This window comes from Ochotona princeps, chromosome 7 (genome assembly GCF_030435755.1).
Source record: "Ochotona princeps isolate mOchPri1 chromosome 7, mOchPri1.hap1, whole genome shotgun sequence".
NCBI classification, from domain to species: domain Eukaryota; kingdom Metazoa; phylum Chordata; class Mammalia; order Lagomorpha; family Ochotonidae; genus Ochotona; species Ochotona princeps.
In genome coordinates this window covers 25,185,732-25,197,819 of record NC_080838.1, presented here as the reverse complement: position 1 = coordinate 25,197,819, position 12,088 = coordinate 25,185,732, and the positions used below count along the sequence as shown (strand labels likewise).

Here is a 12,088-nt window from a genome sequence, read left to right as displayed (position 1 = left end):
CTGGATTTAAACTGTAATACTGCAACAAGGTGGAGGAATCCACCATGGGGGGGAGGGCACGGGGAAGGGTTGGGAGAATTCCAGAGCCTATGAAACTGTGTCACAAAATGAAATGTAATTAAAAAAAAGAGCTAAGAAACTTGTGATCAAAAGAATGTTTTAAACATTTTTAGAAGCATATATCTGATCTCTGGTGTTAGGTTGAAAAAGAATTTTAAAAATTTTCTATTAAGTGGACAGTCCATGCAAAACTTAAGACTTGGGGCTTGTCTAGCAGGATCATATCCTATTACCTGACATGATGGTGGATCAGGAGAAGGGTCACATTAGGCAGGGCCACAATATTAACCAGCATGCCAGAGAACCATATCAGTGAGTAGATTCTGTGAGGGATATGTGGGCCAAACCCTGTGGAAATTCTAGATGGGGTGGTGCTGGACTAAGCTAGGTGTGACCTAGGAGCCTGCTGTCAATCACAGGTTAAAGAATCAACAACAGTCCGGACTGGTCCAGGCAGCAGCACCCAAATACGCATCCTGAATAGGGTGTGGGGTGGGCCGGGCTGCAACATTCACTAGCTCATACAAGGTCAAATGGAAGGCCTGACTATGCTGGGCACTGGCCTAAACCCTATGGCATGTATGAGAACTGGGTACGGGAGCAGGTCAAGTGGAGGAACTTGGGAAATTCCCCTGGTGGGTCATAGCTCCCGCTGGTGAACATGTGGTCTATACCTGGGGATCGAACAAGCTGGGCAAAGTAGCCCCAACAGCTGGCTAATGTATGAATTGGTAATGGAATGGGGTGTACTGGGCAGGACTGAGCAAACCTTAGCCCACAAGCAAAATTAGAAATCAGGATAGAGCACAGGTCATGCCAACCTAGGCTCTTGCACCAACTGGTCTGCATGAGCCAGACGCTAAGACAGTGTCTAAGGCAAGGGCCGGGACAGGTGAGGGGCTGAGCCAAGTTGAGTCAGAGCAACCACTGGTATGTGTGCAATCTATGGCTGGGAACAAGCCCAGTTGAGGAGCTAAGAGGACACTCTAGCTGGGCTGAGGTTCCCACCAAGGAGCATGGGGCTAGAATGGGGGCTTCGTTCTGATCAGGATATGGTTGTAATTTCACCCGAGGCACTAGTGTGGACTGGGACTGGACGCACCAAGCCGGGCTAGACTCCAACACAATCTGGTGCTCTGGAAGACCAGGGTAGATGTGGGACGGACCAGGCTGGGTCTCAGCCCCTACTGAGCCATGTGGCAGCTGTATGTGGGTATGGACGAGCCGTGGCTGGGCTGAATCATGCAACAGTAAGAACCAGATTGGGTTGAAGGCCAGTCAGGAAAAAGCCACTGTTCCTGCTAGTCCAGGAGGTGAACTGAGTAGGGCTGGCTCATGAACCCCCTGGTATGCCCAAAATCTGGCATTGGGAGAGGTTCTGAGGGAGGTGCCTGGGCAACTTCTCTGGCAGAACACAGACCCTGCAGGTAAGAGCAAGAAGCATGAAAGGAAACAGCCCAGAACAGGCCATGAAAAGTTTCCCACTTGTATACATTTGGCATGGGTCGGAGGCAGACCAGGTTGAATCAATTCACATCATCTACTGGTGAATCCAAGCACCAGAACAGAGTGTGGGTCAAGCCAGGTTCCGTCACAACAAAAAAACAGTGCACATTACAGAATGCCAAGGTGAGGTGACCTGTACTGGATGAGACTGCAGCGCCCAACCAGCACACGTGAGAACCAGGAAGGGAGTGGGCGGAACTGGCAGGGGGAATATGGGGGTACTCCAGTTCTGGACGGGTACTCCCAGTGGAGAACGTGAGCTGGGATGGGTGCAGACCAGACTAGGCAGGGCTACAACACCTGTGCGCCTCATGTGGACTAGATCAGGGAAAAGCCAGGCTGGGCTGATTTTTCCTACTGGTGCAAGCATAAATTAGAGTAGGTGAGGGTTGTTTGGGCTTAGCCACAGCATCAGCTGGCAGAAGCTGGCACTGGGGGCTAATTCTGTGAAGTCAAACCACAGAACCACCTGGAGAGTGCATAATCCAGGAGTGGCAGTGGCCTAGAAGGGAAATAGTGGGCTCCTCCCTCTTGGGTTACCACTCCCACTACAGGGCATGAAAACCAGGATAGGGGCTGGGATGGCTCGACAGAAAGGCACCCACCAGCATCTGTGTGCGCTGGATAGTGGAGCTGGTTATATGGAATTAGGCTTCAATGCCCATTGAAATCTATGAGAGCTGGATGGGATGTGGGACAGACTGGACTAGTCTGCTGCACATACTGGCAAACCAGGTTAGGGGGTGGGCTTGGTGGGGGTTATTGTGGGTCGCTCCGACTAGGCTGCAGCTCCCACTGGTTTATGTGAGGGCTGAGTGTGTGCTGGGCAGAACGAGGCTGGACTGCAACACTCATTGGTTTCAGCGGAAGACAGCACTGGAAACAGAAACAAGCCAGCAACTGCAACCACCAGCTGATTGGGACGATAGACTGCACCGGGCCCTATACTTGCTAGAACATACAAGAATCTGGTCTGGGAAAACCTCACATAAAGTTTCTTTTGGGATCTCCACAATCGAACTGCTGGACTCAGAACCCTAACCATGAAAAAAACAGAGGACAGAACAAGTCAATCACCTACCTCAGCCATATGTTCACAGTGAAAAACAAGGCAAACAGAGACTCTAATATGTCAATCAGTGGATTCTTCAGTGACCTCATCATGCTTGGAATGCCAGATTGGCAGAAATTCAGAACTGTTGAACTATCAAAACCACTTAAGCAAGACCCTCAGAGTATGCCCCACATCAGGGACCTGGGATGGGTGGGAAACTGGGTTGGCCTTCTCCCTTAAAACCCCCTTTACTTCAGATACATGAAGGAAACAATGTGGAAATAATAGTCTTACCCACTTTCCTGTAGCCCTTGAACCTTTTTACCCTAATTAACCATGTAAAGATTGCCAAAAATATAATAAAAATGGTTAAAAATTTTTCTATTAAGTGGACAGCATACACAGGTGCACATGGAGGATATGGCAGTCCATCAGAACCTGCAGAGGACACCTGGTACCACAACAGAGGATGGAGGCCAGAACAAATCAATCAATTACCCCAGCCATGTGTTGGCAGTGAAAATCTGAACAGAGACTCTAAGGTGAGCTATGTCAGGCGGTGGATTCTAGAAAGATTTCATCGTGCTTGGACTGTGAGACTGGCAGCAATTCAGAACTGTTGAACTGTCAAAGCCATTTGTGCAGGACCCTCAGAGCATGCCCCACATCGGGGACCTGTGATGTGTGGGAGGCTAGGAGGGGCTTCTCCCTTTATCTCTCCCTTTGCCCCAAATATAGAAAAAAATTAATAAAAATGTACAAACAATGGTCGTACCCACTTTCCTGTAGCCCTTGACCCTCTGAGCCCTAATCAACTATGCAAAGATATCAAAATAAAATACTTACAAAATAATTTTTTTCTATTAATATAAAGAGAATAGATTTCATTTACTTCATAGATGTGGCCCAGAAAGATAACTATACTTCCTCCCTTCCCACCTCCCTCCCTCAAAGCCCCTGTGGCCTAAGAAAAAAATTTTAGAAGATTTTATTTATTTGAAAAATGTGAAAGTAGAGTTAGAGAGAGAGAATTTCTCCATTCCACGGCTACACCAGCCAGAGCTGGGCCAGGCTGAAGCCAGAAGCTTTTTCTGGGTCTCCACTTAAGTGCAGAAGCCCAAACACTTGGGACATCCTCTGTTGCTTTCCCAGGAGCCTCTGCAGGAAGCTCTAGCAAATCAAGGCTGCTATATCAGAAATTAAGAACACAATAGAGCAAATTAAAAGTACAATGGAGAGTCTCCAAAACAGCAGGAGCAAGCAGAAGAAAGAATCTCAGAATTGGAAGGTATTTCCTGTCATCAGGGTGAAACAAACAAGAAGTTGGAAGCAGAGCTGGATCAGGCCAAAAAAAGTATTCAAGAATTAAAAGACACTATATAAACAGGCCAAATATAAGAGTTATGGGAGTCCCAGAAGGTGCAGAAACAGAAGCTGAGTTTGCAAATGTATTTAATGAAATAATAAAGGAAAATTTCCCTAATCTGGAGAAAGAATTGGGAAAACAACATCCAGGAGGGGCACAGAACTCCCAACAGGCATGATCAAAAGCAATCTTCACCAAGACACATGATCATCAAGCTCTCTTCTATTGAACATAGGAAAAGATCCTTAAAGTTGCACGTGAAAAAAATCAACTGACATGTAAAGGAATGCCAATTAAACTCACAGGAGATCTCTCACAGGAAACTCAACAGGCAAGAAGAGAATGGAGTGACATATTCCAGATTCTAAAAGAAAAAAATTGTCGGCCTAGGATAATATATCCAGCAAAGCTTTCTTTTGTTTTTGAAAATGAAATAAAATTCTTCCACAGTCAAGAAAAGCTAAAAGAATTTGCCTCTTCCAAACTGGCCCTACAAAGGATACTTCAAGATGTTCTCTTGGCAGAGAAGAGGAATAGCACCAAGCAAAACCAAAGGCAAATGTAAAGAACATCTCAGTAAAATGACAACAGAAGACTAAACCAATGAACAACCCATTCCTAAAATGACAGGACCAAAGTACCATCCATACATATTAAACTCTGAACGTAAATGGCTTAAGCTCAATCAAACATCATAGATTAGTAGACTGGATTAAAAAACAAAACCCATCTATTTGTTGCCTACAACAGACACATTTCACCAACAAAGATCAGCGGAAACTATATCGCATGGGTTTTGTTGTTTTCTGTTGGTTTCATCTCTTCAAAACACTTCCTTCTGATTAAATTATTCAATGACTTGTAGATCATACAGTAGCATCATTTTCTTCAAGAAGATTCTTGATTTTCATTTCTTCAGCTATACGTTAATCATTTAGTAGCATGCTATTTAACTTCATGGTGTTGTTAATTTCTGTTTTCTCCCTAATGTTGATTTTGTTTTGTGGCTTTTCATTTAAGAGGATGTATAGTAGCTGTGTAATGGAGACTGTCATATCTACTAACATGTCATTGAACTTCATGGCATTGTAAATTTCTATTTTTCTTCTATTGTTGATTTTGTATTATGACTTTTCATTTGAGGGGATGTACAGTAGCTGTGAAATGGAGACTAACATCCAGATGTGAAGATACAATGTAGTATGCATTTCTACTTCCAGACAAAGATGGGGTCCCAATGAAACTGTTAACTATATTTTGACAATAGGATGCTGGACTCTCTGCCATCGTCCATGCCTGCCATAATGGACATATGACTGTGTATGAAGAACTATATTTTAGTAATGATATAGAGGAACTAGGTGGGGGGGGAGGGAATTGGGGAGGGGATAAGGGAAATTCCAGTGTCCTATGGAACTGTATCATAAAATGATAATAGTAACAATAAAATGTAAAAAAAAATAAGTAAATAAAATTAAAAAGTGAAGTGAAGCAGCCAGGGCTCAAGCTGGTGCCCAAATGGGATGCTGGTAGTATGGGCAACGGCTTTATCACTACTTCACAATGCTCCTCCACCCCCAAATACTTAAGGTTACAAAGGACACTTACCATAGGGAACAACTGAGAATCAAGCACCTTAAAATTTGAAGAAAAATTTAGAAATTTTGTTTATCAAACATGCCATAACCTGATATTTATGTATTATTTAGTGGGTTGTATGGAACACTGGTATTTATTAATTTCTGCACTTTTCCAAGCATCTGTTTTTATTACACAGGCTGAGAGTCTAAACATTATATCCCTAGATGTTGTTAAAGCTGGAGTTGCAGATGGAATAATGATTTCATTAGCTAGAGGCACTTTAGGCAGAAGTGAGTTATGACCATTTTTGTTGATGTGGCAGCAGGCAAGCAAACCAATACTGCAGCCAACACTCAGCATCCCATTATCCATTCATCCCAGCTTTGTGGAAATAAAGCTGTAGTACAAACAAATGAAATGGTAGGAGCAGCATCAATTGCTGACCTCTGAATCATTAGTTTTAGTATGACCCTAAAATTAATACCCTAGTAGTGTTTAAATGTAAACGAATTACATTCCCTCTCATGTGAAGTTTCTAGTTACTGTTTACTGCATTAAACTGACTGGCACAAAAACAAGTAAATACTTAGAAAATCTAGTAAGCAAGTCCCACCATGATGGCATAGTGGCTAAATCCTCTCCTTGCAAGTGCTAGGATCCCATATGGGTGCCAGTTCATGTCCCAGGTGCTTTATTTCCCGTCCAGCTCCCTGCTTGTGTCTGGGGAAAACAGTGGAGGATGACCCAAAGCCTTGGGACCCTGTATCCATGTGGGAGACTCAGAAGAAGCTCCTGGCTTTGGGTCAGCTCAGCTCCAGCCATTGCAGACACTTTGGAGCAAACTAGCAGATGAAAGCTCTTTCTCTGTCTCTCTTTTTCTTTGTAAATCTACCTTTCCAAAGAATAAATCTTTAAAAGGAAAGAGAGAGAGAGAGAGATAATCTAGTAAGCAAAATATAGAGAAACAGTAATAAGCAATGGGAAAAAATAAGCAATTAACAAGCCAAGAAAAGCAAATGGGAAAATAAACATTATGAAAAATGGCCAAATATAGTTTGAAAGTAAAATAAAACCACAATGAAAATCTTCCTAATAGTCAAAATGACAAAATTTAAGAAGCTGATAAAATATATGGATCCACAGAAATTAGTATCACTGTTAAAAATGTAAACTGACTTTGGAAACCAAGCTGACATTAAAATTCAAAATTGAGCATTCATAAAACCTATTTCAGTTATGCATGATAGTAGCAAGTAAAAAAAAAAAAAAAAGTTCCAGACTACTAGGTGACTCCATTTGCCAAGATACAAAAATAAATAATACATTGTTTGGTGTTACAGATACCTATATAAAAATTTTGAAAAAATAAGGAAATGACACAAAATTCAAGACAAATTTTACTTTTGTTAACGGGATGACAAATGGAAGGAAAAGACAGATATATGCCATGTGTATTAGTTAACATTTGCAGCTTTTAAAGTGGATGGTAGGTTGAAAAGTTTCATTTTGTAAGTCTGTTTGTATATAATGTTCCAAACTACTATTGCTGATGTACATGAGGTGCTTATCACACACCCCATCATAAGCCCTTATTTTTTCTTTTAGAGTCAGTCCAATAAAATAGTTTCTGTTTTTTATCTTCAGTTCATAGACAAGGATATTCAAGCAGAAGGAAGTAAAGTAACTTGTGCAGGGTTTCACAGCATGTAAGAAATAAGGCAGAAGTCAGATAATCAACCCAAGAGCCCACATTCTTAACCACTACAGTGGATGTTCATACACAAAGTAACAAAAATAACTTCCCTCAGACTATAAAAAAATCAGTAACAATGTCTACCTTTCATTTTCCTTGATGACATTTTCAAGCTGTAGTTTCATCTCACCCACCTGTTTCTGAAACAACAAGATACAGTGTAAAAAACAATACATCTTACAATTAGATCTCTATTAAGTAGTCCATTCACATTCAACCAGACTCTATGAGCTAGTGTACAGATAAGTTATTTCTTATTCTTGAAAACACAATATTAAGTATGGAAAGCTTAATCATACACAGAATATAATAAAACACGTGTTCTACAATATTTAACACATTGCAAAATAAATACAGTTTCTATGTTTTGTAGCTGTAAAGAATATGAATGATATTCCTCAGTGTGTCAATACAACCAATACCAGATGATTGCTAAATTCTGAATGTATATCTCATTACAGTTTAGGTGAAGCCCATATTCACATATGTGTTTATCTAATATTTCAAAGGGTTCATATGTGTTGGAGTTGGCACGGTGTTTACAGGCTAAACTTCCACCTCCCATACCAGCACCCTAAGTAGGTACTAGTTCATATCCTGACTACTCACTTCTGATCCAGCTCCCCGCTTATAGCCTGGGAAAGCAGCAGAGGCTGGCCCCAGTCTTTGGATCCCTGAACCAACATGGGAGATCCAGGAGAAGCTCCATGATTCCAGCTTTGAAACAGCCCAGTCCTGGAGTTCCACCCATTTGGGAATTGAACCAGCAGATAGAAGATCTCTCTCTCTCTCTCTCTCTCTCTCTCTCTCTCTCTCTCTCTCTCTCTCTCTCTGTAACTCTGCCTTTCAATACAAATAAAGTATTTAAAAATAAAAAAGGTATAGTGTTAATGGTGAAAAAGCAGAGATCTTGTTTAGCAATCATTCACTCCATCTGATTCACCATCTTTATTAACCATCTAAACTCTGCACTATGTGAAGCTGCCATAGCAACAGACATGATTACTGACATGATTAGTAGGAATGATGGCTTCCAAAAATCACTAAAATAAAATACAGTGTGAAGAATAAAACACATGCTATAAAGAAAATGAGATGAAGATACAATTAATTTTCTTTGAGAGAATGATGGGCTTGTCACGGATTTTAAGAAAAAGTAATACAATGGGGGGCGGGGAGGGCACAGGGAAGGGTTGGGGGAATCCCAGAGCCTATGAAACTGTCACAAAATGCAATGTAATTTAAAAAAAAAAAAGGTCAGGACCTAGAAAAAAAAGAAAGAAAGACTTTGGTGGTTTCAGTTCCTAAAATGCACCTATTTGTCATGTTTTTCAATAGTTATTTTAAGGTGATGTGTTTCACTTAGGGCCAGAAACTCCACATTTTTCCCTCTACAGAGCCTCCTCTGAATCAAAAAGTCAAAACATTCTTGTTACTCTCCTTACTGAACAGAATTAAAGTACATTGCTAGTGATGTAGATATGTTTTTGAGAATTTGCTTTTAATCAATCCTGAGAATAAACTATAGGTTCATCCAGCATTTGGAACAAATTCTAAACAGCCCAGAAGCTTCCTAAGGATCACCTTACCTTTTTGGTGTTATATGCTGCAAAACTAAACAGAAAAGGTTGAGGAAGTTCTGGTACTGATCTCTAGGTTTACTGCATTGTGATCAGAAAAATCCTCATTGGGCCAGTGCGATAGCGTAGTGGTTAAAGTCCTCGCCTTGCACACGCTAGGATCCCATATGGTCGCCAGTTCTTATCCTGGCAGCCTCACTTCCCATCCAGCTCCATGCTTGTGACCTGGGAAAGCAGTTGAGGACTGCCCCAAGCCTTGGGACCCTGTACCCACATGGGAGACCTGGAAGAGCTCCTGGCTCCTGGCTTTGGATAGGCTCAGCTCCAGCTGTTGCGGCCACTTGGGGAGTGAACCATTGGCTGGAAGATCTCCCTCTTTGTCTCCCCTCCTCTCTGTATATCTGGCTTTTAATAAAAATAAATAAATCTTTAAAAAAAGAAAAGAAAAAGTAATAACACTTCAATTAAGAAGAAATATGACAAAGCAGAAAAGGGAAAAGTAAGTAATGGCTATCAGAATGAATGGTGAATGGAGAGCAGGAATGAAACAGGTAAACTCACACAGAAAACAAAACTGCAATTAACTCATCATACATCCCTGAGTCTTGACTGTGTACCCTAGGCTAAAAGACAGAAGCCAAATCTGAGGTAAACCCTGGCAGAGGACAGGTGGAACAGGCGGTTCTCCAATCCTTCCTGTCAACTAGGGACGCTTCCAGGCAGACTGGCCTAGAAAATCAGTAAAAGCTAATTGTAATATTCAGTTGTTTTGAAAGTACACTGTCTCTCTGTAATGCCTGAATGACAAGTAAATGAAAATATATCTATTCACTGCCAGATAATTGAACCTGAACATATATGGAGTGATATAGTAACAGAAAAAACTGGAAAGGCAAGTGCAAGTTTTAAATTACGCATTAAGATTTTTGTGTTTTATCACTGCAATTTTCAAGTTTTCAATTAACGACTGATTTTTAAAGTTACAAAAACATGCGTGGTGACAGCCAAGCCAATGAGCCCTGGAGGGGGCCTGGTGGAGACCAGGTCACCTGACCTGGGTACTCTGACCCATATGTGTGGTGAGCCCTGAGGGTGGCCTGGTGGGGACCAGCCTGATCCAGGTCCTTTGGCCTGTGTGCACAGTGGGAGCTGGGCTGGTGAGCCCCAGGGGGGTGAGTACCCAGGGGGACTGGTTTGCCTGACCTGGGTCCACTGGCCCACGTGCACAATGGGAGCTGGGTCAGTGAGCCCCAAAGGGAGCCCTTCAGGGACAGGGCTGGGTGGCTTGGGGCACCAATGGCATTGGGTGAAACCCACAGGCTGCCCAGCGGCGTGCTTGTGGGGGCTGGCAGTGTAGGCTTGCAGGAAGTTTGGGGAATGACACAGGTGGGGACGTGTGAGGATCTGGGGGGCTTACGTCCAGGTGAGGAATGATCTTTGAGGGACTTACTTAATAAGGATACTGTTTCTGAAGAGCTGACCCTCCTTAGTGGCTTAGACGGAGCAGGGGATGGCATACCCAGATGCACAAAGAAGGTGTGGCAGTCCATTGGGGCCTGCAGAGGACATCTGATACCACAGCAGAGGATGGAGGGCAGACTGCCCAGGGAAGGGGGTGAGGACAAGTACAGGAGGAAGGAACGCTGAGGGAGTACGTTGCAGGTGAGGAATGGCTATGGAGGAACTTCCATCAACAAGGCTACTGTACCTGTAGGTAAGTGAGTGGCTGAGAACAAGTGGTTTGGAGGGGGCAAACGGGAAGACCTTTAAGGGTCAGAAAAATGCACCAGCCCACATGGGAGACCTGAGCTGGGCTAGTTAGCATCGACCACTGCCAAATACCACTCACTGGCACACGTTAAGCTAGAGCTGGGGACTTACCAGTAGGGCTAGATCACAGTACCACCAGTAAGATTTGGAACAGGGGATGGGCAATATTAGGCTGAGCCATGACACTATCCAACATGCAAGAGAATCAGATCCAGGGGTAAATTCTGTGGGGCCCACCCCTGTGGAACTGTAATTTCCATTGGTTTGCTTGAGAGCTGGTGGTGGTAACGGCTGAGCTAGGTATGATTATGGAACCCTCTTACACTCATGGGTACTGGGTATGGAAAAAGGCCAATCTGGTTTAGGCTGCAGCAATCACAGGCACATCCAAGAAGAGGGTGTGGGCATGCTGGGCTGCAACATCTACAAGCTCTTACATAAGCTGGCACAGAAGGAGCAGACGATGTAGAGTAAGGGCCTAGCACCCGCAGGCATGTGCACAATCTAGGTCTGGGCCTGTTGGGGGAACTTGGGAAACTCCCCTGGTAGGCCATAGTTCCTGGTGTTAAGCATGTAATTCAGGCCTGGATGTTGGTCAGGCTGTGCAAGGTAGTTTTACCCATTAGCAAGTGTGTGGATTGATTCCGGAGGGGGGCAGATTGGGCTGGACCAAACCATAGCACACTGGCATGTACAGGAGCCAGGGTGAAGTATGGAACATGCCAGGCTAGGCTGCCACAGCTACCAGTGTACATGAGACAGGATGCCAGCAGTCTACACAGGGCTAAGTTGCAGCACCCACCAGCGATAGTTGGGGCTGGTGGAGGGCCAGGACAGGTCATGCTGCAGCATCCAATGGCAAAGGCCAAGACGGGTGATGGGCTATGCCAAGCTGGGTCAGTGCAACCACCATAACGGTGATTGGGAACAGGCTTGGTTGGGAGCTAAGGGGATGCCCCAGCTGGGCTGTGATTCCCACTGGTGAGTACAAGGGCCAGGAGGGGGGCAATGGTCTGGGCTGGACATGGCTGCAGCATCTCTCAGTATGTGTGTGGACCTGGCCTGAGCTATGCCAGACTGGGCTAGATTCCAGCACCCACTGGTGCTCATGAGAACCAGGGTGAATATAGGAGCAGTTGGGCTAAGTCTCGGCTTCCACTGAACCACATGAGAGCTGGGTCTGGGGGTGGACTGGGTGTGGTTGTGCTGCAACAACCAACAATAAAAATCTTGAATGGGTGTGGGCCGGTTGGGCAAGGCCACTGTTCCTGCCAGGGCAGGAGGTAGCCAAGTTGGGCTGGGCCAAGAACAAACATGTGTATGCGAGACCTGCCACTGGGAGTAGACCTGATAGAGGAGCTTGGGAAAATATTTTGTCAGGACATAGTCCCTGCAGGTAAACGCAAGAACTGAACCTG

At 44.0% G+C, this 12,088-nt stretch overlaps 1 protein-coding gene across 1 annotated transcript in view; it reads right to left on the bottom strand.

Moving 5' to 3' along the window:
• Positions 1 to 12,088, bottom strand: part of SCLT1 (sodium channel and clathrin linker 1) — a 204,244-nt gene that overhangs the window by 159,588 nt on the left and 32,568 nt on the right. The window contains exon 5 of the mRNA XM_058666848.1: positions 7,405 to 7,460. Within this exon, the coding sequence (XP_058522831.1) occupies positions 7,405 to 7,460 (56 nt within the window). The remainder of the gene's footprint in view (positions 1 to 7,404; positions 7,461 to 12,088) is intronic.